The sequence below is a fragment of the Haliotis cracherodii genome, unplaced genomic scaffold, assembly GCF_022045235.1.
Source record: "Haliotis cracherodii isolate W230 unplaced genomic scaffold, xgHalCrac1.p SCAF_23, whole genome shotgun sequence".
In the NCBI taxonomy this organism is placed as follows: domain Eukaryota; kingdom Metazoa; phylum Mollusca; class Gastropoda; order Lepetellida; family Haliotidae; genus Haliotis; species Haliotis cracherodii.
The window spans coordinates 3,804,494-3,823,941 of NW_027266279.1; the positions used below are offsets into that span (position 1 = coordinate 3,804,494).

Consider the following 19,448-nt stretch of genomic DNA (forward strand, 5'->3'; position numbering starts at 1 on the left):
ATAAGAAACACGCACAAAGTAGGTTTTACAGGACTGACCTGAATAACCCACAACAGCTGGTTTTCGTCTTTCGTCTGCCGTTTTCAAAACATGGCGATTATTGTTTGCATTCATCTCAAGATAAGGTGAGGCGTAAGTGATGCTTATCTTAGATAAGTATACCACCCATGGTATAAACTGTAAAAGTACTTAATCAATTCTACAATATTATATTTAATTTTGTTGTATAGAGTATACTATGTGAGTCTTTAAACGCGAAATGAATAAACATCGTTTAAGATTATGAAAATATACAGTACATATTACCACTAGCTTTAAACTTTGACTTTATTCCTGTCTTCGGCATGTCGGTTAACATGCGTCTGGTCTGTTTAGTTGTCAAACCAATAACCAATTACGACAGTGCATGTCGTGTATACAACGAATCACACTGTAAAACTGATATTTTTGGCCATTCAACATCGTAGAATGTAGATCAATTAAAATTAAAGTTAAAGAATGGATACTCGCCTGCATCTTGTTCTCATACACAGCAAACATCACACTTGTTTATCATATATATTTTTTAACGGATGATGATACGATTTCACACTTTCAAAAAGAGAGTGGTCATGTTGCAATGATTTCAACAATAAATGATATATTTCTTTTGAAAATGGAGCCATGTACATTGTAGTGGAACGAAAAACAATATTCTAATAGATAATTCTAAAGGTCCCATTAGGGCGGTAGTGATGTACAACAATAATTTATATTTTAGATAAAAATGGTATATTGTATATTGTGAGGAGCCGAAAAATTATATCATAATCGTTAATTCAAATGATCCAGCTATGATTACTAAATACATGTCGCAATATTAGATCTACCTACCTCGTTATTCCAATGTGTCCGAGAACGCAAAACACCAAGAAAGCTTTCGCGCCCCACATCTTGGACGGGCACGAGCTGCACATGGGAAACTGCGTAGTCTGACACAGCGAATTGAATATAAACAGAGTTGACGTGTATATACGAGCGACTCTAAGTTTATCTCCAGGTCAATTAACGGAACTGGGTCATCGCTGATTGGCTGGATAAACACGGATGCATTGGAGGCTGAGAGTGCAGATTGGAGGGAGGAAGTGGTTATTTCGAGGGGGGTGGGGGGTTGGGGGATGGGGGTTCTTTAGATATTTCTTGGAACATTGCCTTCATCACAGACAGAGCGCAATTTTCAAAGACACATGATTACATCCTTACTGAGGCGGATGTACTGATAACCCAGGTTAATTAGCGGTGCACAGTTCCATCCTTCAGGCGTACCAGAAACCTACAAGCAGAGATTGCTGCAGTGCATCAATTGTTCCCCGCCATATAATGTCATATGCAGAAGAAGGAAGTGTAAGCAATGGGAGGAGAGGTTTGATGTAAAGTACAAATTGGTTGTTATTAATCTTTGGGAAGCACAAAAAAGAAACAGTGTCTTTAAATGATCAGCACAAGGAACACCAAGGCAAGAAAACAGATAACTGGATGAGAACATGCGATATCTATATTGTAGATATCGCTGCAATGAAATTGCATCACAATACTTTGCAGACCATTGTGACGTCATTGATTACCGTGGCATATCACAATCAAATGACATCACTAATGGCTCTCACTGAAGCTGTTAGCAGTACATTTTACTAAGGACACTGCTTATTACTGTCTGCAAACTGAAAAAGTTGGAAGAATGATGTTGCATGATAAATAGAAACTCCCCCTTGTGTCTTTTGACACACTCGTCGATAACAGTTTCAAACTCCTCGGCAAGCCTCGGAGTTTTAAACTTTTATCTTCTCGTGTAGATATATTTGATATCAAAAGACACCTGGGTATGATTCTCCATACATACCCACTAATAATACAATAATATAACAAATAATTGATTACAAGTCCTATATAGACAACACAACAAATGTTATTCTTAAACATGCTTTGGCAGCAAATATCAATCTTTCTGGTAAAAATGTTCGCTTGGTTAAATAAAACAAATCTTTGAAATAGTAAACACAAAACAAATGTAATGAATTCACTGTAAATAAACATCAGTCCAAATGTAAAAATATGTTCACGCATTCATTATCCAACAGCAAGTAAAGAATATACAGGTTGGTCAAGTTATCTATAAATATTGAGAATTAGCTTACACATTGTAAAAACAAAGCTCACAGGTCACATTTCTGAAAATGTTCAAAACTAAACAATCAAAACTAAATACAATCAAAACTAAAAAATTAAACTAAAAATACAAAACACCAACCCGTCTCTGTGAAACATGTGATGTCTTAGATGAAGAGCATTATGCACATTTTATTGTCTATATTTCCTGAACAACAAAAGTTCCTGTGACATTGAATAATATTTAATTCAAAGCTATATTTTTTACCAAATCTGAAACACTTTCGGTTTGCAACAGATAAAAGACTCCTGTACGTGTTCAAATGGTTTACTTTGCCATACTGACTTTAGTAAATGCGTGATTTCATAAAACAAACATGAACATGCCAAAATATCAATTTACAAATCAATAGCGTGTGTGTCCACCTCTGGTTGCGATGCAAGCAACACATCTTCGTCCCATGTAATGGACCAAGCGTCGCACAAAGTCCTGTGCGATATCTGTCCATATCTGCTGGAGCATGTTTCGAAGTTCCTGGAGTGTCTGTGGAACAGGTCGTTGACGTCGAAGGCCCACATGTACTCGATTGGTGAGAGGTAAGGGGAGCCAGCCGGCCAAGGGATGACATTCACGTTGTTTTGTTGAAGAGAATCCTGAACAAGTCGAGCAATATGAGGCCGGGGGTTGTCATGTTGAAAGGTAATGCCTGGGCCATGACGACACAAAAACGGTAGAACAACAGGGCTGATGATCTCGTCGCGGTAGCGCTGTCCATTGAGATTTCCCTCTACCACTATCAAACGGGTCCTCTGTCTTGCTGTAATCCCACCCCATACCATAACGCTGCCGCCCCCGAACCGATCTTCTTCCATGACACAATGATTGACGTAACGTTCACCTCGACGTCGGTACACTCGAATCCGTCCATCGCTGTGGCTGAGGTGAAAACGAGACTCGTCAGTGAATAGAACTTGTCCCCACTGCATGGCCGTCCAGCGTAGACGCTGTCTGCACCACTGTAGACGTGCTTGGAGGTTGGTTCCTGTCAAAATGGGACGTCTGGTGGGTCTTCTGGCGACAATCCCTGCATATCTGAGGCGGTGACGTACGGTTTGTGAAGATATTCGTCGAAGGCCAGGGATACTTCTTGCAGTCACTGTTGCCGGCTGGAATCGATTTCGTAGGTGTGTTGTTCGAATCCAGTTGTCTTGTCCATTGTTGGTTACGCGTGGCCTGCCACTCCGATGATGGTCTCTGACTGCATTCGTCTGTTGCCAACGTTGCCATAAACACCAAATGGTGTTTCTGTGGACGTTAAATTGTCTTGCAACATCACGTTGACTCGATCCTGCTTCAAGCATACCAATGGCTCGCAGACGCTCATTTTTGGACAGGCGTGGCATTTCGTAACGTTGATTAATTGCGTAATTTTGTTGTTTTTCTGAGTGGTTGTTGTCAGCACAATGCTAAATGATGCATATGGAGTCCCGTTAACGCACATTGTTTTAATGCCCATTCTTGGGTAGTAGATGCAAGGGGCTTGCATAAAAGTCCACTTTTGCATGGAATGCATGCTTTTCTGTAGCAGTTGCGTTTTTGTGACTTGATTCCATACATGTACTACAATATTGAAAACCAAACTTTACTTGTTTGAAAATACATTAAAATATTGGTGTCACAGGAACTTTTGTTGTTGAGTATATTTTGTAGTTTGTGATTGTGTAATATTGCTATTGGTTCTTCATGGAATGTTACGCAATACATATCTCTTCTAAAACATCTTTGTTGTATGATAGTTTGTAACAGTTGTGTCCCCTGGGCACGCCAGGAACCTATGACAGTGTGTTCGAATCCCGGTTCGCATCGATTATATTATCAGCACTATACAAAAGTGGTGAACGTCTAAAACCTGCATCACTTCGGACATTCCTCCACATCAAGCTGACACTCCGTGATATAGGTGGAATACAATTCAAAGCGGCGTTAAACCCAACTCATTCACTCACTCATTACTCTTGTGTATGGTTCCGTTTGATTATCTTGCTTTGTGTTGTGATTACTTCCGGTTTAGATTTGATGTATGTTAAGAAGAATGTTACCATGTTCAACCCAAACGTAAGGAATATATCATGCAACCGTATTATTGTATAGGACAATAATTGAAAACAACAGACCAACCTGTTGATGTCCAATGAATCCAGAAGCAAAGAACATTTACGGGTTTGTAATCTCTGCCGGAAGTAAAAACAAACTGTCAAAGCAAAAGAAACATGCAGAACCGTAAACCGCCGCATGAAACGGTCATACATTACAAACAATGAACTACTTGAAACAATACTGTGCTCAGCTAAGCACAGCAAGCACCATACATGTGATTATGAAAACAACCAATTACAAATCTCTCATATCAAACCCTTTGTTTCACATGTGTTGTTGTTTTTCTATTCGGGTAAGGGAGATAATCACTCACTTTCAGTGATACAGCTTCAATAAGATACAATTTACAGTACTGCAAAGCCAGTTCGTGATAATGCTCAATACTACAGTTAAAGCTAAAGGAATTAATCGCTCAACGCGCAATAGTTTATTCTTACAAAATAAAGACCAGTTAACTTAGCGAAAGGAGATATATTTCCTCTTAACATTTTTAACTCTTTTTAAAACAAAATGGACAAATTGCATGAATTATCTACATAACGAAGCTGACTAAGTCATAGAATGTGAGAGGTGATTGGTTAAAACATGTCTAGATTAAGTCACTCTCATTTCGTTTTAAAAACTCTATTTTTAGAGAAAAAGAAACTAACTCTTTTCGCGGGTCGGAATCCCGGATCGTCCCTGATGGTGTTTTATAGGTTTGTCAACATTCTATCCGTTCACCTAGGCCGCCTCCGTGGTCTTGAGGTAGAGCGTCCGCCTGGAGAGCGGAAGGTCCGGGGTTCGATCCCCGGCCGCGTCATACCAAAAGACGTTAAAAGATGGTACTTGTTGTTACCCTGTCTGGCGCTCGGCATTAAGGGGTTTAAGCAAGGACTGGTTGGCTCGGAGTCAGTACACTGTGTCTGAGTGGGGTATTCATGTTATTTCAGTGTCTCAGTGAGCTAGCACTATAAATCGGCATCAGTCCGGACTAGTACAAGCAACAAACACACACGTGCATGCACGTCGCTATATAACTGCAATAATCTTGGACGCGACGTTAAACCCAATTTCACCTCACCTCACCTCCGTTCACCTGGGTTTTACCAAAGTGGTTTCTGTTCAAGATCTGCTTTACCTACAGTGCTTGTTGGCGCTCTCTTCATCATCATCAAGCCTAGTGTCAATGCCAGCCACGTTTTCTCTTATTCATCACGTTGTGTGAAACCGATTCCGTGTCCCCGACCTCAAGTCTCTGAAATGAACATTTTTTGCAGAAAATACAGATGTTAAAATATCTTAATAAAATATAATAAAATGGAGCCAAGAGACGTTTCTTTTTTTTCAGCGTCTGCAGTAATCTAGACTTGCATAGGCTTGCAAGGGCTGTATTGAATATATGTCTTTCAGGGTTAGACTAACATTTAGTCTTTGAAATCTTACATTACACAATATCCTTCTCGACTCTTAAATTAAACAAATAATTTTCCCCGTTGCTGATTACATAGGACTGGTGTTACCTAGAGCTGGCTAGACTTGCTTTTTGGTACATTCATAGATTTATTTTTTTAATAAAATAAATATATTCCACAGTCATGGTGAAGGACTATTTCAGGGTCTGTATGTCAGACTATCCCTCACCTTCAAATCACCGAATGACTGGGTAAAAACTAATCACTCACTTTATACTCTCTGTGTTGTAAGGATTCAGCAACAGAGACATGGGTGCCGTGGTGCCGTATTAAACGCTTAGGTGGTCGTACCTCCCATACTAGTCTGTCTTACAGACCCTGATACATTTATATCAACTACAGCCCATGCAAGTCTATAATGTTTGGCAAGTCTAGAGAATCACTGGGCTCCCTTTTTATTAGAATTGTATTAAGATAACTGAACAACTGTTTTTTTTCTGTACGATATGTTCATTTCAGAGACTATCTGTTAGTCTACTCCCATACCTTAACATACACTTACGACAGCCGTAGCGCTAAGGTTGTTTTGAACAATGGCACCATTGGGTGCATTTGACTGAGGTATATATTTTTTTATGTTTTTCATTTACTTTCTCACAGAGTTTCATTCCAGGGTGCAGAAACCAATATGATTTTAAGTCACATTACCCCTGTTCGCTGGCTACATCAAAGAAGTCGAAGACATGCATCGCTTCGTTCCTTCCTTCCACATCAACCTAACACGCAGTGAAATTACTGATATACATTTCAAAATCGCGATAAACCAGATTTACTCACACTACAAACAGGGACTGACTTTTAGGAAGCATTACACAAGACCTTCAGTGACTGGAAAGCCTACGGTATGACAAGAGAACGTCCCAATTTGCCATTTAGCCTCGAAAGAAGTACATAAATTGTCCCCAAAGCATAAAATACATTCGCTTTGTAGATTTCTATCGTGTGTTTTTTGCACGAAATGTATTGCCACACATCCTTTGAATATTGTAGTAACTGCAAGTTTGCATTTTGTAACCTATAATTATTGTAGATATAACTATTTAAACATGCCTACCGACAATGACGTGAAAAAAGAACTATTCTATGGATATTAGCTTCCGTGGTGATACGGCCGTCAAATCGGCTGTTTCAATCAGAGTTTTTTTGTGATTTGATACCTCTGACTGACCAATCAAAACATATTATAACCTATCATCACCGCGCTAAATTTAACATTTGAAACGCCACGCTGCGCATTCGGTTCCAAATTCAATTTTAAAATATTCACTTCAATTTAAATATACAGGTAACCCAGCTCTACACAGTATGTTTATCTCCCAATTGATACTTCTGATTGACCAATCAAAATCGAGTATTTTCCAAATTCATGGTAGAATTGTTGTTTAACAACAATATTGTTGCAATATTCCAGCTGTATGACGGCGCTCTGTAAATAATAGAGACCATCCAGTGATTAACATCATGAACAACGATCGATGCAAATGGGATACGATGACATACATCAACCAAGTCAGCGAGCATGACCATCCGATCCCTTTAGTCGCGGCCCGTGAAGATCCGTGTAGAATAGGTCTTCAGCAACCCATGCTTGCCGTAAAAAGGGACTATGCTTGTCGTAAAAGGCGACTATGCTTGACGTGAGAGGCGACTAACGGGATCGGGTGGTCAGGCTTTTTGAATCAGGTTGAAGCGTGTCGTTGATCCCAATTGCGTGGATCGTGGCTCATGATGTCAACCACTGGATTGTCTGGTCCAGACTCGATTATTTTCAATGCTCTTACGACAAGCAGAGTCGCTTTTTACAGCAAGCGCGGGTTGCTGATGACCTACAGATGAAAGTAATGTTGTTTGGTTTACGTGGCTTTGAAAAGGATTTCAGTTGTATCACGGCGTGTCCGGTTGTTGTGGGAGGTAATCCCGAAGTGATGCTGGTCTCAGACGTTTACCACTTTGGTGAAACCAACGAGCACGGGTATTGTGCTGTCAACTTAGAAAATCAGGGAAAACCGGGATTCGAACCCAGGATCAGAGGTTTCTGGCATGCTTAAGGGGCGACACTGCAGGATGGGTTTCACACGCTGTAGTCGTGAAACCCAAAACGGGCATCGGCGTGACGAGAGACCGCTTCAAACATGCACTGGGCTGGATACCCGCGATACGGGCGCTGACAAATTAAAAACATAACCAGGGCGATTCTGGGATTCCGACTCTCGGTCAGAAGTTTCTGGCTCGCCAGAAGGACGCAAGTCGGCGATTTCGTACTCGGCCACAGGGAACCAAAACGTAAGGCTACGTGTTAAAACATGTTCGGCCATTCGCATTGTATAACAACTGATGATAGCAAAGAAAGAAGTTGTTCTTTTTTATTCACCGTCTATCCCTCATCAGTCAGCCTGTTTCAAGTAATTGTTGCAACTACCCCCTTCTAGCATAGTTAATTTCGGGGCATCGGGTGCGCAGTAAACGTAGGTAGTGCGTCCATCCCATAATCAGACATACGTTTATCCCCCATGACTAGAAACACGTATACGTGCAAATAACATATTCACGCATGTGGATATTGTTAATGACAATTGGTATTTGGGGTGTCGGATGACTTAACACACGGGGAGCTTTAACTATCACATGATTCGTCAACACATACGCACCTGGAAAAAGGGCACCGCTAACTAAACACTTACATATAAACTAGCCTTATATTTTTTTTATTTACAATGTGTCATACTGATGTTGAATCACCAACACTTATGCACCTTGAAAACAATAAAGCGCCGCTAACTATACAGTTCCATATACTCAAATATATAGCAATTTCTAAACGTATCCTCCCATGACGAAAAACATTTATTTATTTACATTCTTTACATACTGATCCAGAAATACACAAACCGAAGTGACTATTCCATGACCATGCTTCATTCATTTCCTCAGTCACTCCCTCCGCTGTTGTGAATCATATACTCAACAAATACAGTTATGATCATGGATATTTTTTGTGATATTTTTTGTGAAAAATTGTGTGCTCAGTTTTCACTAGAATTTTGAGCCCTAATGTTTTTTTGTTCAGCATATGATAAGACTCATATTGTGCTCTTATATCATCTTTTCATCAGGTATCGGTGTTATCTCAGTTTTTACCACACAAAAAAATCAAGAAAAGAATCCATGTTCACTTGCAATTTTTGTTCAGTCAATGATATGACTCGTGCGACCATTTGGAGAGACGGACACTGTTCTTGTACCAACGTTTGGTTTCATCGGAGATAGCTTAAACATTATCAAAATGGGGTCGCTGTCCTATGTAGATATTTCCAAAAGGGACCAGGAAGTTCGGGATGTATAAAATAACGACGTAGCAGTGCTTAACATTTTCCAGGAGTAAATATGATAAACAGCATGGACATGGGGAAAGTGCACGTGTCACTCTGTATAAAACACTATGCATCTTCAGAAATCGGAATCGCATAATATCAACAAACAATGGCGAGCAAATTAATTCAATTATTTTACAGAACTTTAAGTATTTGTTTCTCCTTTCTCCATGCAAATGCCTTTATGTAGCAGGGCGTGGAGTCATCCCACAGATGGCATCCTTACCTTGTCAGCTTGCTGACGGGGTTAACCTCTTTGGTCATGTGGACAAGGCGTCCGACCTCTGATCAGAAGGTCCGTGGTTCGAATCCCATCACGGGACTCGGAAATTTTTATGGCCGCTACATTTATAACTTACAAGCCACCGAAATATCGAGGATGGAGAACTTGTTAAACTTTTAATTACATTGCACGTTTCGTTTTTAAATATACGAGATGTACAGATTATTTTTTTTCCGAAACTGTATGGTCCGAGATCGAAATAAAAATTCAAGCAACTTCACAAACATATGTTGTTGTTTTTTTCTCAAAATAATTATCTACCGGGTACCACAAAGAAAAGCCGAACAATATGTGTGTTATTATTACGACTCTTAGAAATAATTAACTGAGTGAAGTTATATTTAAATATATTTTAGGAAGGGGGTGTGCGCATTATGCGAACGATTATCCTGTGATGATATATCTAGTGATTGAAACCCACACTCAGATATTGCACGCATCCCTATCATTATAACATGGCTTTGTGAATATCTGCCATGTACGTGTGTTTCGTGAATGTGTCATATTTAGAACTTCCTTGTGAATTCACATCTGAAGATACTTGAACTGATCTCAAATCCAACATTGTGTCAAACGGAAACTCACACGCTGGGGCAAGAAAGGGGTCCGTTATATCGGAATGGCCACACTTCCAAATCAGAAATATTGCACAACTCACTTCAAACAAACATTCTTGAGGATGTGTGTGATAGGTGGAGGCGATTACACTTGCAAATGAAATTCCACAAGAGTGTTCAAGCAAGCATGGAAATGATTCTCTGTATTCGATGTATATTAAGGGCTAGTTAAATTATTCGTTGTGTCAGAGTAGTGGCTCGGCCCAGATTGAAACAAATCCCATCTAAAAATCCAAGTAATTAAGTAAAGGACCTGATGTCTAAACACACACTGCAGAATTTTCTCCCTATGGTCAACAAGCAATCTCTCTATAACAACATTTAAAGCTGCTCTGAAATATATTCTGTTCAGGCTTTATAATGCTTTATTATTGTTGTTGTTGTTGTTGTTGTTGTTGTTGTTGTTGTTGTACAGATTAAAATAACAAATGCAGCAAAGAGGGTTTGGGGGATCCTGGCACAGTCAGCTCAAGGCCCTTGCCCCCTCTACACGCAGCCCAGACAGCGAATGGGACTATCCAGGAAGCGCTGCCTAGTCAAACCCACCCAGAATTTTTCGGAGAATGTGAAGCCTCCCCAACACTGCAGCCTTCTGCATTACCTAGAATGTCATAAGGATGTATTCCTGGTAGCAGACCCGGGTACTCTCCCAGTGTCAGTCAACAGATTGGGAGGTACCAAACCTAAGGCACCGAGAACAATGGGGAGTCGGACAACTTGGAACTTGGGATGCAAGCTTGACATTTCGAAAGCGAAGTCCGCATATTTGCCATGATTTTCCTCAACCTTGTGACACCTCAATTATTTTCATTGGCTTAATCAAAAAGGACAAGATCAGGTTTGTTGGCCTGGATACGTCTGAGGCGTATACGGGCCTATTCAAAAGACTTTTGTATTTATAATTTTCCATGACGCCCTCTACATAATCAGGGTCGTACCATGGATGGACCTCTGTGTCAAAACCGCAAGCATGGCGAAGACGGTAATAAAATGATCGAGACACTCCATCATGTCGCTTAAGATACTGTGTTTGTGCCAACCCTGGGCATCCACTGACAATGAGTTGGACAGTCTCATTAAATTAATTACATAATCTACTTTTCATATTTACATTTTGATGCAAAATCACACATTGACGGTTTCGTGTTGGAAGTGACTGGTTCTGAGCAGCAAATAGAAAGCCTTCTGTTTCACTTTTCAGGCCAGCCGACCTCATTCAATGAAGGACTCTCTAGGGTTGCTGATCTTCTCAACACACTGCACATATCTCGATGCAGTAGTCGTTCAGATAGCCTCTCTTTGAAAAACCGAGTCCGGGCCGATATGGTTCCAGGTATTCAGACTTGTTTTGCTAGAATATCAGGTAGTCAGGCTTGTAGTGCTAGAGTATTCTAGCACTACAAGCCTGAATACCTGGTACTCTAACACTAGAAGCCTGAATACCTGGTACGCTAACACTAGAAGCTTGAATACCTGATAGCCTAGCACTACACGCCTTAATACCTAATACTCTAGCACTACAAGCCTGAATACCTGGTACGCTAGCACTACAAGCCTGAATACCTCGTACTCTAGCACCACAAGCCTGAATACCTGATACTCTAGCACTACAAGCCTGAATACCTAGTACTCTAGCACAAAAAGTCTGAATACCTGGTACACTAGCACTACAAGCCTGAATACCTCGTACTCTAGCACTACAAGCCTGAATACCTGATACTCTAGCACTACAAGCCGGAATACCTAGTACTCTAGCACAACAAGTCTGAATACCTAGTACGCTAGCACTACAAGCCTGAATATCTGGTACTCTAGTATTACAAGCCTGAATACTTGGTACTCTAACACTACAAGCCTGAATACCTGGTACTCTAGCACTACACGCCTTAATACCTAATACTCTAGCACTCCAAGCATGAATACCTGGTTCGCTAGCACTACAAGCCTGAATACCTCGTACTCTAGCACTACAAGCCTGAATACCTCGTACTCTAGCACTACAAGCCTGAATACCTCGAAACCTAACACTACAAGCCTGAATACCCGATACTCTAGCACAACAAGTCTGAATACGTGATACCCTAGCACTAAAAGTCTGAATACCTGGTACGCTAGCACTACAAGCCTGAATACCTGGTACTCTAGTATTACCAGCCTGAATACCTGATACTCAAGCACTACAAGCCTGAAAACCTGATACTCTAGCACTACAAACCTGAATACCTAGTACTCTAGCACAACAAGTCTGAATACCTGGTACACTAGCACTACAAGCCTGAATACCTGGTACCCTAACACTACAAGCCCGAATACCTGGTACGCTAACACTAGAAGCCTGAATACCTGATAGCCTAGCACTACAAGCCTGAATACCTAGTACTCTAGCACTACAATCCTGAATACCTGGTACGCTAACACTACAAGCCTGAATACCTGGTACTCTAACACTACAAGCCTGAATACCTGATACTCTAGCACTACAAGCCTGAATACCTGATACTCTAGCACTACAAGCCTGAATACCTGGTACCCTAGTATTACAAGCCTGAATACCTGGTACGCTAACACTAGAAGCTTGAATACCTGATAGCCTAGCACTACACGCCTTAATACCTAATACTCTAGCACTACAAGCCTGAATATCTGGTACTCTAGTATTACAAGCCTGAATACTTGGTACTCTAACACTACAAGCCTGAATACCTGATACTCTAGCACTACAAGCCTGAATACCTGGTACTCTTGTACAACAAGTCTGAATACCTCAAGTGATCAAATCCCTATCCATAACCACAAATACACGCGACAAAACACTTTCCATAACCACAAATACAAGGGACAAAACACTTTCCATAACCACAAATACAAGGGACAAAACCCTATCCATAACCACAAATACAAGCGACAAATCCCTATCCATAACCACAAATACAAGCAACAAATCCCTATCCATAACCACAAATACAAGGGACAAATCCCTATCCATAACCACAAATACAAGCGACAAATCCATATCCATAACCAAAAATACAAGGGACAAAACCCTATTCATAACCACAAAAATAAGGGACATATCCCTATCCATAACCACAAATACAAGCGGCAAATCCCTATCCATAACCACAAATACAAGAGATAAAACCCTATCCATAACCACAGATACAAGCAACAAATCCATATCCATAACCACAAATAAAAGCGACAAATCCATATCCATAACCACAAATACAAGGGACAAAACCCTTTCCATAACCACAAATACAAGGGACAAATCCCTATCCATAACCACAAATACAAGCGACAAATCCATATCCATAACCACAAATACAAGGGACAAAACCCTATTCATAACCACAAAAATAAGGGACATATCCCTATCCATAACCACAAATACAAGCGACAAATCCATATCCATAACCACAAATACAAGCGACAAATCCAAATCCATATCCATAACCACAAATACAAGGGACAAAACCCTTTCCATAACCACAAATACAAGCGACAAATCCCTATCCATAACCAAAAATACAAGGGACAAAACCCTATTCATAACCACAAAAATAAGGGACATATCCCTATCCATAACCACAAATACAAGCGACAAATCGCTATCGATAACCACAAATATAAGGGACAAATCCATATCCATAACCACAAATATAAGGGACAAATCCCTATCCATAACCACAAATACAAGGGACAAAACCCTTTCCATAACCACAAATACAAGCGAACAGAACCCTTTCCACAAGCATAAGACATCTCTGTTCATTGTATGATTCCGACTACACGATAATCATGTGTACGTGAAATACTATCAAATAATGATAATACCATGTGTTCTCGAAATTGTGAGCGCAACCTGTCCCACTGATGGCAGCCGTCACAAACTCTTGAAAAGGCAAGTCAATTGTCCACCTGAAAAAAACACAGAAACAAACTTATGGTACAAGCCAAAATAGGAATTGCATCAAACACCATTTTTGTCACTGATGCGTCATATTTGGAAATGTTCTCCGCAATGTCTACCATTAAACCCTTTTAAAGCTTCACTTTAAGGCCTTGAACGTTGTAGTGAGTAAGTAAAGAATTGTGAGTCGTATAACGCTCTTTGAAATCTTCATACTCCGAAAGACCATGCTTGAATGTACCTCAAAGTTATGACATGATGAAAGTGAGAACAAGGTATTAACAGGTCCCTCAGTCCTGTAAATTGAAATCAAGCCTCATCATTCCCCGAGGGGTTGAACGTGTGAACGTGTGGACGTGTGAAACTGAGGGGACAGGAATGTCGCACCTTGGGAACAATTTCTTCTCTCGACAAATTTACACCGTCGGTTTAATCAGTGAACAAATCAATATACTAGTATATATAACGAGCAAAACACAACTTTCAGGAAAGCGATTCAAGTTGTCCAGGTAAGAATACTCTGAATTTTCTCCTCATTTCACGCATGGTCAGAAATCAAAGTAACTGTCATCATTTTTGTATTTATCAAAATCTGATCACTTTAAAGTTAAAATATTTAAAGAGAACTGATTGCGTAATTGTTCTGAAGATGACTCCAAATGCTTTCTTAGCATTAAATCCAAAAAGAATATCATTGTAATTTTACATTCCGAATTTGATGGACCTATTATTGGCCAAAAGAACCCTAATCAAGGCTGTGTTTTCCATCTGTTCGTGACTTTTAACTATCATAGTGGAATTCACATCAAAAGTTTTTTTCTTGTGACCAAGAGTCCATTAGCGGTCGACGGAAGCAACCATGTTTCGTGTTAAAACTCTAAATCAAACTGATGTCGTAAGGGCAGTATTCCTGGTAGCAAACCCAGATACCCTCCCAATGTCAGTCAACAGATTGGGAGGTACCAAACCTAAGGCAACGAGAAAAATGGGGAGTCGGACAACCTGGTACTTGTGACATTTCGAAAGCGAAGTCCGCATATTTGCCATGTTTTTCCTCAATCTTGTCAATCGCATTAGTGCCAAATGGGACAAAAAATTAAAAAATATAAATGATTTCATTTGATTTATTAATAAGGACAAGATCAGGTTTGTTGGCCTGGATATGTATGAGGCTGCACATGGGCCTATTTCAAAGAATTTTGTTTTTATCATATGTACTCTCCATATTCTGGGTCAAAACCACAAGCATTGCGAAGGCGGTAATAAAATGATCGAGCTACTCCATCATGTGCTTATCATCATCATCATCATCATCATCATCATCATCATCATCATCATCATCATTATTATCATTATTATCATTGTTGTTGTTGCTGCTGTTATTATTTGTGTACACAGAGATTAACTCTGTATATGAAGTTCTATATATTTGTATATGTACGTCAGATTGAAAGAATAACGCTGGACTCCAAAACTCTGTCTTCATTTTAGCCTTGCACTCGTGCGATGGGCGAGTAGTTTCACCAGCAGCAATAGAATAATAAACTGGGCGGCAAAAGAAAGTATAGGTCGAGTTCAATGATCGATAAAAAAAATAACAAGAAGAGGTTTTGTTGTGAATTATAATATAATCTAGGGATGGGGTAACAAATGATTGATCAACCACAGTTTGAACGAAATTGTGCAATCACAGGTAATGTAAGCTCAAGGTAAACAATGGTGGGGTAAGAAATTTCATCTTCAAAAGTTGTCTGAAATGTCACCAAAAAATTGTCAGACACACTACATGTTCATTGTCGACACAGTTGCCTTCAATAGCGTGTATGACCTCTAGCTGCCTCAATGCATGCTGTGATACGCCGCCTCATCGATGACATCAGTCTTCTGATGACGTGGACTGGAATCCGTTGCCACTCGTCTCTCTGGGCCTGCTGCAATTCTTGTCTGATGGCGTGCTCTAATATGTCTGTCAAGATGGTCCCACAGATGTTCAATAGGATTCATATCGGGTGAGTGGACAGGCCAGGGCAAAACGTCAACGTTCTGCTGGTTTAGAAAGTTCTGAGTCAGTCTTGCAGTATGGGGCCTGGCATTGTCGTGACAATGTCCCCTGCTGTTGGTTTTGTAAGAACGGAAGCACAACTGGCTGCAACACTTGGTCTCTGTACTGCACAGCGTTCAGGTTTCCCTGTATAATCACCAAATCAGTCTTCTGATCTCCACAAATACCGCCCCACACCATGACACCTCCCCGCCGAATGGATGGACCTCTCGAATACACCCCGGAGCCAAACGTTCCCCTCTGCGTCGATAAACTCGTTCTCTGCCTTCATTTAGAAACAAGTTAAACCGACTTTCATCAGTAAACAGCACTCCATAACCACAAATACAAGGGACAAAACCCTATCCATAACCACCAATATAAGCGACAAATCCCTATCCATAACCACAAATACAAGGGAACAAACCCTTTCCATAACCACAAATACAAGAGACAAAACCCTATCCATAACCACAAATATAAGCGACAAATCCCTATCCATAACCACAAATACAAGGGACAAATCCCTATCCATAACCACAAATACAAGCGACAAATCCCTATCCATAACCAAAAATACAAGGGACAAAACCCTGTCCATAACCACAAATACAAGGGACAAATCCTTATCCATAACCACAAATAAAAGCGACAAATCCATATCCATAACCACAAATAAAAGCGACAAATCCCTGTCCATAACCACAAATACAAGGGACAAATCCATATCCATAACCACAAATACAAGCGACAAATCCAAATCCATATCCATAACCACAAATACAAGGGACAAAACCCTTTCCATAACCACAAATACAAGCGACAAATCCCTATCCATAACCAAAAATACAAGGGACAAAACCCTATTCATAACCACAAAAATAAGGGACATATCCCTATCCATAACCACAAATACAAGCGACAAATCGCTATCCATAACCACAAATATAAGGGACAAATCCATATCCATAACCACAAATATAAGGGACAAATCCCTATCCATAACCACAAATACAAGGGACAAAACCCTTTCCATAACCACAAATACAAGCGAACAGAACCCTTTCCACAAGCATAAGACATCTCTGTTCATTGTATGATTCCGACTACACGATAATCATGTGTACGTGAAATACTATCAAATAATGATAATACCATGTGTTCTCGAAATTGTGAGCGCAACCTGTCCCACTGATGGCAGCCGTCACAAACTCTTGAAAAGGCAAGTCAATTGTCCACCTGAAAAAAACACAGAAACAAACTTATGGTACAAGCCAAAATAGGAATTGCATCAAACACCATTTTTGTCACTGATGCGTCATATTTGGAAATGTTCTCCGCAATGTCTACCATTAAACCCTTTTAAAGCTTCACTTTAAGGCCTTGAACGTTGTAGTGAGTAAGTAAAGAATTGTGAGTCGTATAACGCTCTTTGAAATCTTCATACTCCGAAAGACCATGCTTGAATGTACCTCAAAGTTATGACATGATGAAAGTGAGAACAAGGTATTACAGGTCCCTCAGTCCTGTAAATTGAAATCAAGCCTCATCATTCCCCGAGGGGTTGAACGTGTGAACGTGTGAACGTGTGGACGTGTGAAACTGAGGGGACAGGAATGTCGCACCTTGGGAACAATTTCTTCTCTCGACAAATTTACACCGTCGGTTTAATCAGTGAACAAATCAATATACTAGTATATATAACGAGCAAAACACAACTTTCAGGAAAGCGATTCAAGTTGTCCAGGTAAGAATACTCTGAATTTTCTCCTCATTTCACGCATGGTCAGAAATCAAAGTAACTGTCATCATTTTTGTATTTATCAAAATCTGATCACTTTAAAGTTAAAATATTTAAAGAGAACTGATTGCGTAATTGTTCTGAAGATGACTCCAAATGCTTTCTTAGCATTAAATCCAAAAAGAATATCATTGTAATTTTACATTCCGAATTTGATGGACCTATTATTGGCCAAAAGAACCCTAATCAAGGCTGTGTTTTCCATCTGTTCGTGACTTTTAACTATCATAGTGGAATTCACATCAAAAGTTTTTTTCTTGTGACCAAGAGTCCATTAGCGGTCGACGGAAGCAACCATGTTTCGTGTTAAAACTCTAAATCAAACTGATGTCGTAAGGGCAGTATTCCTGGTAGCAAACCCAGATACCCTCCCAATGTCAGTCAACAGATTGGGAGGTACCAAACCTAAGGCAACGAGAAAAATGGGGAGTCGGACAACCTGGTACTTGTGACATTTCGAAAGCGAAGTCCGCATATTTGCCATGTTTTTCCTCAATCTTGTCAATCGCATTAGTGCCAAATGGGACAAAAAATAAAAAAATATAAATGATTTCATTTGATTTATTAATAAGGACAAGATCAGGTTTGTTGGCCTGGATATGTATGAGGCTGCACATGGGCCTATTTCAAAGAATTTTGTTTTTATCATATGTACTCTCCATATTCTGGGTCAAAACCACAAGCATTGCGAAGGCGGTAATAAAATGATCGAGCTACTCCATCATGTGCTTATCATCATCATCATCATCATCATCATCATCATCATCATCATCATTATTATCATTATTATCATTGTTGTTGTTGCTGCTGTTATTATTTGTGTACACAGAGATTAACTCTGTATATGAAGTTCTATATATTTGTATATGTACGTCAGATTGAAAGAATAACGCTGGACTCCAAAACTCTGTCTTCATTTTAGCCTTGCACTCGTGCGATGGGCGAGTAGTTTCACCAGCAGCAATAGAATAATAAACTGGGCGGCAAAAGAAAGTATAGGTCGAGTTCAATGATCGATAAAAAAAATAACAAGAAGAGGTTTTGTTGTGAATTATAATATAATCTAGGGATGGGGTAACAAATGATTGATCAACCACAGTTTGAACGAAATTGTGCAATCACAGGTAATGTAAGCTCAAGGTAAACAATGGTGGGGTAAGAAATTTCATCTTCAAAAGTTGTCTGAAATGTCACCAAAAAATTGTCAGACACACTACATGTTCATTGTCGACACAGTTGCCTTCAATAGCGTGTATGACCTCTAGCTGCCTCAATGCATGCTGTGATACGCCGCCTCATCGATGACATCAGTCTTCTGATGACGTGGACTGGAATCCGTTGCCACTCGTCTCTCTGGGCCTGCTGCAATTCTTGTCTGATGGCGTGCTCTAATATGTCTGTCAAGATGGTCCCACAGATGTTCAATAGGATTCATATCGGGTGAGTGGACAGGCCAGGGCAAAACGTCAACGTTCTGCTGGTTTAGAAAGTTCTGAGTCAGTCTTGCAGTATGGGGCCTGGCATTGTCGTGACAATGTCCCCTGCTGTTGGTTTTGTAAGAACGGAAGCACAACTGGCTGCAACACTTGGTCTCTGTACTGCACAGCGTTCAGGTTTCCCTGTATAATCACCAAATCAGTCTTCTGATCTCCACAAATACCGCCC

General features: G+C 40.1%; 1 protein-coding gene across 1 annotated transcript in view; it reads right to left on the minus strand.

The window, feature by feature from the left end:
• LOC139471525 (complement C3-like) overlaps positions 1-981 on the minus strand; it is an 87,187-nt gene extending 86,206 nt beyond the window's left edge. Inside the window, exon 1 of the mRNA XM_071253902.1 lies at positions 874-981. Coding sequence (XP_071110003.1) covers positions 874-956 — 83 coding nt within the window. The 5' untranslated portion in view covers positions 957-981. The remainder of the gene's footprint in view (positions 1-873) is intronic.
• Between the last annotated feature and the right edge of the window lie 18,467 nt (positions 982-19,448).